Source organism: Corvus moneduloides, chromosome 3 (assembly GCF_009650955.1).
Source record: "Corvus moneduloides isolate bCorMon1 chromosome 3, bCorMon1.pri, whole genome shotgun sequence".
In the NCBI taxonomy this organism is placed as follows: Eukaryota; Metazoa; Chordata; class Aves; order Passeriformes; family Corvidae; genus Corvus; species Corvus moneduloides.
The window spans coordinates 62065709-62077933 of record NC_045478.1 but is presented as its reverse complement, the minus strand read 5'-3'; the positions used below and the strand labels follow the sequence as shown (position 1 = coordinate 62077933).

The 12225-nt window shown below is 38.6% G+C and overlaps 1 protein-coding gene across 5 annotated transcripts in view; it reads left to right on the top strand.

Moving 5' to 3' along the window:
- RGS17 (regulator of G protein signaling 17) overlaps positions 1–12225 on the top strand; it is a 74287-nt gene that overhangs the window by 41995 nt on the left and 20067 nt on the right. For all 5 annotated transcript variants that reach the window (XM_032101896.1, XM_032101892.1, XM_032101891.1 and 2 more), the window contains one exon: positions 2010–2153. In XM_032101896.1, coding sequence (XP_031957787.1) covers positions 2035–2153 — 119 coding nt within the window. In that variant the 5' untranslated portion in view covers positions 2010–2034. The remainder of the gene's footprint in view (positions 1–2009; positions 2154–12225) is intronic.

Sequence of the window (12225 nt, the reverse complement as noted above, 5' to 3'; positions counted from 1 at the left end):
GCCATAGTACATTTTTTATATACAGCTAAAATTGAGGAAAAAAATGCTTGACTTCAGGTACACAGGTGGAATGAATGGGATTACAGCCCAAAAAATGACTAAATATGGGTAATTTGACTGGTTTCTGATACTAATAAATTTTGTTAGGTTTTTTTTGTTGTTGTACAAATATTTCTAGAATCACTGTCTTAAAAGAAACAAGCATTCCATTTGAAAATATCTGGCTTTAATTCCTTTAACTATAGCCGTTGCACTTGCTGAAGAAAATACCAATTTACAGCATGACACGGCTATCTATGAAATAATTTAACTGCATCACGCACAGTCAGCAGAAGTTCTGCACCGTAATTTGGAGAAAGAGACTTCATACTGTCACTTACTCTCTGAACTACATATTATGCTTCAAGAATTTTCCTGCCTTCCTATCTATTGTAAAAATTTGGGCAGTTACCCAGTTATGCCAGAGCATCCTTTGTTAACCCCAGAGGGTTGCATTTGACATGAAAAAAAAAAAAAAAGTGTGGGTTTTGTTTGCATGTCATTTTAATTTTCAAGAGCAGCTATAAACCATAAGTAATATCAGTAGCATAAGCAGGTGCACCTACCAGTGATAGTTAAATGGTTCTTCATTGTTTGATTTGACCAAACACTTCAGAAATTGCTTGATTCTACTCAGTGACAGTATACATGGAAAAGGTAGCTATGCAAGAAGCTGCAACAACCACCAACCTTGAGTTCTGGAGCATGAGTTTGAGTTCTGCAGCGTAGTATCCTTTCTTTGTGTGGTCGTGTGTAAGCTGTCATGAAGGACACTATTACAGAATAAAAACCTCGGGAGTTTTAACAACCATGTAAATGAAAACTCTCAAAGCTGCTGCTTGAGTGCATGTAGAAGAAGCAGCACATCTCTGGTTTGTGTATGGTGTACCCAGGTGGTAAATCAGAGTTTTCCTTTCCCCAGCACTCCTGGCTGTAGCAGGATGCCCTGGGAGTGTGGAACACAGTGCATGCTGCTCACACCAGGCCATCTCTACCTGCTTCTGTTTTAAACCAGGCTCCTCCCCACAGTAATCTGGTAATCTGTTAGTACTTTTTCTAAGGCAAAAGTACTAAATTTATTCTAATTTGTATGTTTGTACTAGCCATTACTGTGGGAAACTTACAGTTGTTGTACAAAGGTGTGAGCCATTAGAAGGACGCTGACATCTAAACCTTCCTAAGTAATGTAACTTAGCAATAAATGTTCAACTTCTTTTGAAAACTAGATAATGCATGGTAAACTACTTCCAGCTGCATATTTCAAGTCAATGGGAGGAAAAAAATCTTGGCCTAATAAAACCTAGGAAAAACTGTCAATGAGAAAAGATCTGTGACCAGAAAATAGTCTCAAAGGTGGAAAAGTACTTTATAAATTTTTTAAATACATATTTATTATTCATTTTATTTACTGAGAATAACTCTTAAGTAGCAAGCCTCTGAGTTATGACATCTAAAAATCTTGGCTCTTACCAGACAGCTGCCTGTCATATTCTATCTATTCCATTAATGTCGTTGGTCCAGCATAGACTAAAGAAGTCAAAAAGTGGAAAAGGTCAGTTTCCAACTCATGTTTAAGGTGAATAACCATCCTGCTGTATTTTTAGTACAATGGAAAGAGCTGTGATAGTCTTGTGGTAAGGAGCAACCTAGTCTCTACCAAGTGCTACACAAGTTGTGTGGCTTGCTGTTAAAAACACTGATCATAAACAGCCCTTTGAATCCTGCCAAAGCAGGAAGAATGCGTGTGATTCAACGGCACAGGAGCGTAAATGTGTCACTGAAATGTGGTCTTCTGGAAACTGCTTTTAACACAAAGGAGCTATTTCTTGGCCAGCTCAGTTGATGGTCACGTGCTTTTGTTGCCATGAGCTGTGAGAACCAGTTGCATCAGACATTGCTGTAGAAATGTGAATGTAATTTATGATGGTCTGTAGTAATTCTGTACATCTCTTATGTCTGTGTTCTTATAGCCACTTGGGCACTGAAGTAGCTGAAATGAGAAAGAGGCAGCAGTCACAAAATGAAGGAACATCAGCTGTGTCTCAAGCACCTGGAAACCAAAGGCCCAACAACACATGTTGCTTTTGTTGGTGCTGTTGCTGCAGCTGTTCATGGTATGTCCTGTAGTATATTTGCTTCCATATCCACCACAGGTAAACAATGAGAATGGAAAGCACTGGGAACATGCAAACTTCTGGGAGAGGAGGCACAAGTTAACTTTTTACTTAAAAATTTGATTTAAAAATTCCCTGATTTGGTTGGACATCTTTTGTGTGAATATGTGGTGTCCTGTTATATTACTAGTATAAATTCTGTAATCTGAAAGTACAAGCCTTAAATTCCACTTTATCTTTTAAATGGAGTGGCATAATTTTAGTGGCTGCTTGTCCCTTCCTCAACAGAGTTCACTTGTAAAGTCAAAGATTTAAAGTTAGTTTCAGAAATACCTTTAAATTCTCAGTGTCTTGAGATGCACCAGGTGTTTATTTCTTATTTTTATGAACACAGTATTGAAATATAAGGTAAATGACATGCAGTACTGTTCAGAGCCTGGCATCATATTAACTAGACAGTTCAGGTTTTTTGGAGTGACCATTCCTCTGTGTATCTGTGTTATTTTCACTTCAATCAGCCATCTGGCCCTAATCTAAAATCTGAGGCTATTTGCTTCAGTATATTTAAAAATACATACCAGCATGTATGCACTACGTACCAAATGGGACAGGTTTTTTTCCAAGATACTGACACACCCTGGAGGCAGTAGCGGGGTGGACCTGCCTTGGCTGTTACTTCCAGTTTCACCTTTGGAGCAAGGATGAGCCAGAGCTCATGTGTTTATCATTAAAGTTTGCAGTATGTTCAATCCATATTGCAAAATAGGTGGAAGGTTATTAAATAGGAAATAAAGAGAGGGTGTTTTGTCACTTTTCTCTCTGCTCTGGGACAAGGGCACAATATCAACTATACTGTTACAGGCCAGAGATTCATTTATCTCGGTATCCTATTTCAGGAAGCGACCTTTATCAGATACCACAAGGAAAGGATAAAACAAGTAGACATGCACCTCCTCAACTTACCCAATGTAAAATACCTCACAACTACTGCCAATCTGCAACTTAGGTATTTCCTGGCCCAGAGTTCATTTCCATGTGGTTTATAGACCTTGTTGGAATTTTCTTTCCTTAATTTGCCAAACCGTTTTCTGAAGTGACTTCCTGAACTCATCTAAACTTTTGACATCCAGGGTTCCCTCTAGCAATAAATTCTACAATGGGCCTGTGCACTCCATGAAGTATTACTCCCTTTTATTTGTGTTAACCTTCTAGAAATTAATTTCATTTGATGCTTCCTTGTTCTTATGTGAAGATCAGTGACTAATTGTTCCCAGGATGGTCAAGATTTTACAGAACTCTCTCATATCTCCCTTCAGCTGTTTTTTCTTCCACAGTTTTCTCTATTTTAATCTTTGTGAAACAGAAACAGCCCCAGACCATGATTTATCCTTATCTGTCCTATTTACTCACCTACCTTGTGTCTCTCTATGTACTCTTCCTATTCTACTATTTCCTGTCTGAGATGTGTGACTAAATCTACTTTAGACCAAGGTCAAGACATGGGTCCACCATGGTTTGTGTTTGCTCTTGAGTTTTGTTACTAATTTCTCTGCTTATTTTTTAACAACCCCAAAGATGATGTTTTCATGGAGTTACCCACCCTGAATACAACATCTCTTTCCTGAATGGAAATAAAGCCCATCATTGTGCATGTACAGCTAGGGTTGGCTTTTGCCTTGCATACTAGAATATGAATAGCCATAAAATATCCATCTAATTTACCAAGCTTAAAGATAACTAATTTTATTTTTTAAGCATGCCGTAACTCAAGAAAATTTATTTGACAACCATACCCTATTTTGAAGCTCTTGTGACCCTTGGAAGCCTCCAGTCCTTGGAAGGCAATACCATTATATATGTAAACAGATTATGCATCTTAAATCTAAATTAGAGTAATTATTGTTTAAAACATAGGAAGTATCTTCAACTGCTCTAGTAATTTTTTTTCTATCTTTCTGGGTTTTTCAGGGCTTGAGGTTGGGGTTTTTTTGGTTTTTTGTTTTGCAAAATAGGTTAGACTGAGCATGGAGAAATCCTGTTAGTTAGTTTTCAAGATTAAGTCAAATAAGTGATCAAAGGAATAGTTACATCACTCATGTTTGCTAAAATCAAGAAGACAGAAAAGGTGATGTATTAAGTATTTTCCAGCTGTATCTTCTATGATTCTGTAGTGGAAATTCCATTAGAGGAGAGATAGGACAAAACTTTGAAAAAAGCAGTATGAAATGTTTCAGAATCTCAATTAAAATGAAGTAACTGATTGTGGTGCCAAATGCGTTTTGTAAATCAGAACTGTCCAGGAGGAGTACAGATTACTGTTCTTGACTCAGTAGTCTACACTAAAAAATTACAAAAAAAAAAAATTTAAAAAGTAACTAACTTATTATTCTCTCACATGCAGGGGATTCTAGCTAATTAATTCTCTAGGGTAGTCCTCTGTAAGAGAAAATCCTAATCAGCAATTGTAACAGGTTCTCTGGACCTAATGTTATTACATGCTTTCCCTAGTTCCACAGGTCTTTATGTTTGAGTAACATGAATTTCTCAAGAGATACCTGTCTGGAAATGTTGCTGGATTCATTAATGGGAAAGGCAATGTTCTATCAAGATTAGAATTTTCTTCAGTTTTTCCACCTGTGTGTGACTGATGATAGCTCTTACATCACTAACCTCTTATTGCCTCAACTTCTTCACCATTCACAGAAATGGAGGGAGTATGTGCCGATTTTAGTAAAATATTTTCCTTTTTTCCTGTTCAAACAGTTAGTTCAATAGTTCATATATCCAAACAAATCATTAGAATTCTGAAAATACCTTTTTTGAATCATGTGATGCTTGTTTTCTTCTGTTCTACCCCATGTTAAAATCAGAATAGACATTAAGTCTTCTGTTTGCACAACAGCATAGGCAAATATTCACACCTTTGTTTGGGGAAACAACAAACTTCTTGCCTAATAGAGACTTGTTAACAGCAAAAAATTAGATTGAAAAACTATGCAGTACATCTTGTTCCAAACCTTTTTTTTGTTCTTCTCTATTATGTCTTTCTTAAAGGTAACAACTCTTTAGAGGTTTTCTCTATTGTTATGGGATAATCCTTGTAGGTAACTCAGCCCCAAGCAGATGCTTCTCACTCCTCACCAGCAGGATGGAGAAGAGAATCAGAAAAGTGAAAGCAACAAAACTCTTTCATTGAGATAAAGCAAAGCTGTGTGCACAAGTAAAACAAAACAGAAAATTCATTCACAGCTTCCCATCAGTTCAGCCATCTCCAGGAAAGCCAGGCTCCATCACATGTTACAGTGACTTGGGGAAACAAACGCTGTAACACTCAAACTCCATCCTTCCTTTTTTTCTTCTGCAACTTTTATTGCTGATCACAATGTCATATGGTACAGAATATCCCTTTGGTGAGTTGTGGTCAGCTGTCCCAACTGTGTCCCCTCACACTTCTTGTGCACCCCCATCCTGCTCACTGCCAAGGCAATGTGAGAAACAGAAATCCTTGATGCTGTGCAGTGACTGCTCAGGAGCAGCTATAGCATTAATGGGTTATCAACACTGTTTTGGTCAAAAATCCAAAACATAGCACCATAAGGATTCCTGTGAAGAAAATTAACTCCATCCCAGCCAGACTCAGTACATCTATTGGCACTGATAATCGTCAGGACAGTAAATTGCTCAGTTTACAGGGACAAAGCAAGACTTATTACCAAGCTTTGTTCAGATTGGAAAAGAATGGAGATAAACAGGATTATTAAAATGGTTATTTTTATTTTAATATGTATGCTCATGATGTTGCCCAACTAGTTTAAGCTCTAAACTTGTTTCTGAGTACAAGTAGTGAAGGAAACAGTCTGCCTCAGTGGAAAAAAATAAAGTGCTTCTGAAGTTCCCAACAGGAAAAGCTTGTCCCCTTACAGCAGAAGCAGATGATACATCCCTGTGAAGACCTTCTGTAGACCTTCCTCTCTTCACTGACCAGACATAGACCTTAGGCACTCATTTCAGGAACACTGCCTAATTAAAGCAGCTAACAGATAAGTACCAGTCACGTACCTACAGCTCTGTAACTGAATCACCCCATGTCTTAAGCTTTTGCAAAGCTCCATTCCAATAGAGGTCAGAAGAATGTGCTTCCTTACGAGGTGTAATTTCAATGACTTGGGTAGCCTGACTTGCAAAATTTGCAGCAAGTCTTCTAACATCACAGTCCATAATTTCCTCAATTACGCTTTCTCCAGAGAGTTGCCCATTTAGTACTTAAAGCCATGACTTTATAGTTTTGTTCTCAGCTTGGCAAGGTAAGAGGAGTAAGCCTGCTATTTCACCTCCCCAACCTTATTTACCAATCCATTACTCCAGCTTCCTGAGCAGACATAAAACTAGTTGCTCTCTTGCAAACACTTGCAAATGGCCTTCTTCAAAAAAACTCTTCAGGCACTAGCACAGGGAGGTTGGCTTTTCTGCCAATTTTTTTTGCTTCCTTCATTGTCTCCCACCTAGAGCAGGAGTCATATCTTTTTATCTCCTCTTCCTTTCATAAGGCGCTCAGTGAATTTGAAAACTCTGATGTCCGATAATCTGTCTCCTTTTACTGTACACAGAAGGCTCAGAAGGCATCTGACATCTACCCTGCAAGAGACCTTAGCAGTATGGCAGTCTGGGGGACATGGAAAGGCTTCCAGGGGATAAGTGAAGATGATCGCTTAGCTTCACTTGTAGCTCAATTGAAGGGAGTGAGCTGAAAGCCCTTTACCTGAAAAGGTAACCACTGGAACTGCTGAAGACTTGTGGAAGAGAGTTTCCCACACACAAGAGATGCCAGGGAAGATAGGGTATTTGCCATCTTGGCAGTAAACAAGAGTTGCTCTTGGCAAGAAACCTCTCTCTTCAGTTCTTACAACGTGTCTATGACTGCTGTGAGTTGCTCTGAAACTTCTTCCTGATGACGTTGCTACACAAATATTTTTCTTTATTAAAGGGAACATTTTCCTTGCAAGAGTTTAGCAGTTAACTTGAGCTTACAAGTCACTTGTGCCATGAATATGAAATGGCAGAAACAGTTCTAAGAACAACTGTAAATTGCATTAATATTTGTTCTCTATGGGGTTCAGTGTTATCCTCCTCCTAACAAACAGTGTGCTCTAAATGAAAAAAAAAAACCCAACAAAAACCCCACTTTTTTTTTTTGCACTTCCCACCGCTCTAGTATTTTGAGAGGAATAACATTTTCCTGGCATATTCAATGTTATTTTGCTATCAAAAAGTAGTGTCAAGGCTTTGCATGAGTCAATACAAGATAATCTCTGGGGGCTACAGTCATGGCTACTTTATTTTATTTAACTATGGTAGAAAGTTTGAAGGACAGAGAAGCAAAGAACACAAAAACAATTTAATGCAATAAATTACAGCCACATGTTCATAAGTATGTCAAAAACAAAACCCATATCCCTCTTCCAGTGCCTGTCTGCAGCACAACTTTTAGACTAGGAGCAGACTAGAGGTGGGCTGGCACAAAAAAGTCACCCAGGCTCCAGGATTTTGTTAAAGCTTCTGGCAAGGAAAGAAAATCTTTATCATTGAAACAAAAGCACTGATATTGAAGAATATATTTTTGCTTTAGATTTTATTTTTAATTCTTCTTTTCCTCCCTGAACACATAGGACAACATGTCTGAAACAAATGTACTCAGTTGTCTGTGTTTACCTTTTCAGAACATCACACCTGTGAAAAAGCAAATATGGAAAAATGCATCAGGAGTTACTTTACTCTAGTGCAGAATACAGAAGTGCAGGCTACTGTTCTCTATTTTACTGAAATAGCAGGGGATATTTTTAAAAATATTTAATGGGAAAAGATGTTCCAATCTGAGCCTTTTCATACTTTAAAATATCACAGAATATTACATTTTTACCACTTGCTGTTTCAGAGGTCAAAGATGAAAACATTCTGTCTCTTTCCTGGAGAATAATTTATTCTGAGGGAAAGTAGGCTTAACTAGCACAGGAGCTCATGCTTTGTGCAGCTATGGGACAGTACCATCTGATCATGAGAGTGTGATGTGCAGCACTGGTGCTTGCTTAAGAAAGTAGCATCAGTTCTTTGATGGGTAGTATTTAAAGCTGGATAAAATCCATTATCTGAATTGTCACACAACCTACTGAACATGGTTTTCATGAAAATCAGTCTTAAATCACCTTGTCTTTAAATCCACATATCCTCAGTTCTGAGGCCATGAGAGAAAGCTGGCAAACATTCCTGTTGTTGTTGGAATGCACCATGGGGTGAGTGTGGACTGAGGATTTAAATACCTAGTCCTCAGAAAAGGACCTCTCAAGGTTTCCTGAGATACTTAAAATAAAAGAATTAAATTCTCAGCATTTGGAAAAATAAGCAGAAGACACACTAAAAATAAATCGCTTGTCAAGTATTTATTTTTTCTTACTTTTGTAAGTTAACAGTACTTACTAAATAATACACAAGTAAATAATTTATTTTCCCTTTAAAGCAAAAGAAAAGGATGATCTCTAAACTGAAAAAAAACCAGAGCAGGGAAGCATGCCTTCCTAATAGGTATGAAATTTAATAAGCTCTTTCTCCTTTAGAGTTAAGATAGGGGAAGTGATTTTGCTGTAAATTTATGGAAGTTTAGGTCCTCAGGGCAGGCTGGGGACAGGTGGCTCTGTTCATGCTTGTTTACACAACTCTCCTAGGACAACACAGCCTGACTTGCCAACCTCTGGGCTTGTGCCCTTCTGTGACACTGGGCCAGATTGTCAGTGTTAGCCTAATAATTCCTGGAAGTCTGCTCTCTCCTTGAGCCAGACCACCCCTTTACCTCATATGTGATTCAATACACAGCTTATCCCAAAGCTCCAGAGCTGGCAAGTAAAGGCAGCTTTGGGATAAGAATCCCTATGAAGCAGATGTGAAATGCTACCTTTTCAAAAGAGCAGGGCACATTTCTTTGCCACAAGGTGTAAAGGTAGGGGAGCTCACAGATATGCTAACTTCTCCTGACTACAAGCCCATAAATTTTCCTGCTTCTGCTTCTAAAGAGTAAGATGTGAATGCAGGAAAACAAGATGTTACTGGCAAACCAAAAGGACTTTAGAAATAAAATTTACAGAAAACAAAATTTGAATGTAAAAAAACTAATGAAAGACTAAAGTTAACCTACTGAATCTCACGAGAACCTGTCTGGGTCACTGTGGAGCTCTCTTCTAAATTAATCAAATATATCTCACCTCCCCTCATCAAAAAGCAACTAAGAAATCCCTTAATCCAAGCTCATGCACCACCTTTTGTCTTCTTCCTTTCTTCTTCTCAGCCTCCTGCCACTTACCTCCAAATTCCTGTGGGAGCACAAGCTCTTGCACAGCCTTGGAATAGGGGCAGGTACAGTGAGCCACCAGCTCCCAGAGCAGAAAGGGGTTTCCACAGGAAATTTGCCAAGTAGATTTGATGCAGGCTATTGCTTTGTGGGACATGCAAAGCAAATTAAAATCATGTCCTTCTCTAGGAGAAGGCTGTGAGCTACACACTGCATTTATTTTGGCAAGTGGTGCAAAGGGGTAATCACTAAGGCACTGCCGGTCAACCGTGAAATCATGGTGGAAGCACAGAGATACACAAGATGTTACACAGATGTTCAGCATATATAAATAATTCTAAATTAATTTCCAACCAAGAACTCTGGTTTGAAAAAACTTTTAACACTGTAAACTGAGTCCAAGTCCATGCAAACTGATAAATGATTCTATTTTCAAACGTATGCGGTAAACTTTTTTCTCCCCATAAAAAAATAATAAAAATACAAGGCTAATGTGAAGAGTGGAGCAACAGCTTCTTATGCAGCTGCTCTGTTAACTTTCATCATAAGCTAGTGGCAGAATCCTCATTAACATCAAAATCAGACCTGGGCTCTCTGTGCCAAGCTTTCCTAGTATCAGGATTTTATTCTTAATAATTTAAACTTTGAAAGTTCATTTCATTTTGAGGAACAGATGGAGGCTCATGTGTTTACTGACATTTTTCCCCATCTGTGATAATGCAGGCAGGTTAGAGAATGAGTAGATTGTAAACATAATAGATTAGCAAATTTTAAATAAATGTTTCTGAAGATTCACAAATGAAATGCAGATTCCTTTGTGTGTAGTACTACTAAGATACAAACCTCTGATCAGTCTAACTGCAGAAAATAGTCCTATTTCAAGCAAGCATTTCTGTAAAGAAAATTACAGTAAAAAAAATTAGAACTACAATCCTTCTAAATTGAAGAATAAATACATGCTCAGAGGGGATTTGGGATTACACAAGGCTCATTCTAATTCAGTGCTGCAAAAGATACCAACAGTAGCTCCTTAGAAGGAGAGAGCAGACTAAATCTAGTTAACTTTAGAAAATGATCTTGATTCTGTCCTGGCACAGCACACAAGAGTGTATTCAGGGACAGCTGCTCTTGAGGAGACTAGAGGGAGAGAAAGCAGTGGCAGAATCACTTCCACTGCTGAAAAGCAGCTTGGTGTTTCCTCTGAGGCTGTTTAAGAGATGGATTGCTTCAGAGCATCAGCATCTTGGCTCTCCCTCACCCTTCATACCAATTTCCCACCTGCCTGCACCAAAATGCTATTCAGCTTGCTGTCTGTGGAACAGTGGCTGTAGGAAGATTCGTAATGTCATGACAGATTTTCTGTCACCAGAGCACAGCTTGACTGTTGCTGTGGAGAAAAGAAAAAAAAATAAGAAGTCATGAGTGCTGAGAATACCTGAGTGCAGCTTATGCTGTGATTTTCAGGTATTAGGATTTTGGAGCCTTCGAAATCTCCCCTGACATGGTTTGGGCTGGTTTTGGTTTTCTTATGACAAATTTGCAATTAGGTATTTACACAAATCTGCATTAACTCAGAAATCTGTTGAAAACCACATAAATGGAGAAGTACATGAAAAGTCACAATGGGTCTCAGATCAAAATATAAGCTGAAGTAAGGCATGTTGATAGATGGTGACATTTTAAAGGTGCCAAAGCTCCCTTGCAAACCCTCTGAACTTTATTCATTGTGGAATAATAAAAACGTTGATATTCAACATGCAAAAACTATAACAAAACACCCTTATCCAAATTAAGCACACAGGCAGTGTCTATACCAGCAAACTAAACAGGGCCAGGGTCTAACATGGGCTGCAGCTAGCATGTACAGTAAATTGTTGGCAAGTATTAACTCCCTGGCAGAGATTTGGCCACTGCCGAAGTGCAGTCTCAGTCAATGGCCTGTGGCAGGTGCAGAAACCCTGTTTTGGGTATGGGCTTTAGTGGGCTGTAGCTATGTGGTGCCAGTCAACCTCCAGACACTCCCAGACCATTTTATCTGCAAGAATAAATGCAGCCTGTAGTTCCAAACCAAAAGAGAAAAAAATAGGCTACTAAAATCTGTCAGCAGCAGAATTTCCATCTCACATAGGTTTATTTTTTAACCATGTATAATTCCAAATTGGTTTAAAATGTCAGTTAAAACAGGAATAAATGTCTAGCGCTTTAAAGAGAAAAAATGAGAATATTTCATGGAAATGAGTCTGGACCCCTAGTAAGTAGCACTTATTAGATGGAGATCCTCTCACTGGAAAAGTGGGTCAGACGTTCATTATGTGAGTCAGAAAGGCAAAGGAGATATGAGTCTTGTCTAGTCACCCTTAATAATTCCATAGCACATATATTTGTCTAGATGGCAGCTCTGGTTCTTCTGAAATACCTGGGTGAGGGCCTGATACTGGCAGATGCTGAGCACCCGTTGTGGAGGAATGGGTAATTTCAGTTCTTGTTGACATCCATGCTGAAAGTGCTTCCCAGCTGAGGGCTTTTTCTAACAAAATTTGGAAACCAGCACCAACACAACAGATGTCTGTAATACACACAGACTGGCATGGAGGGTCTCAATCCTGTTCGTTTTCTGGAAGAATGTTAAGTGGGAGATTCCCCCGTCTTACTTGACTGTGATGTGGATAAGCTTAAACTAGTTTAGTCCGGGCTAATTTCACAAAATATGGTGTCCATAAACATCCAAGTAGGAAC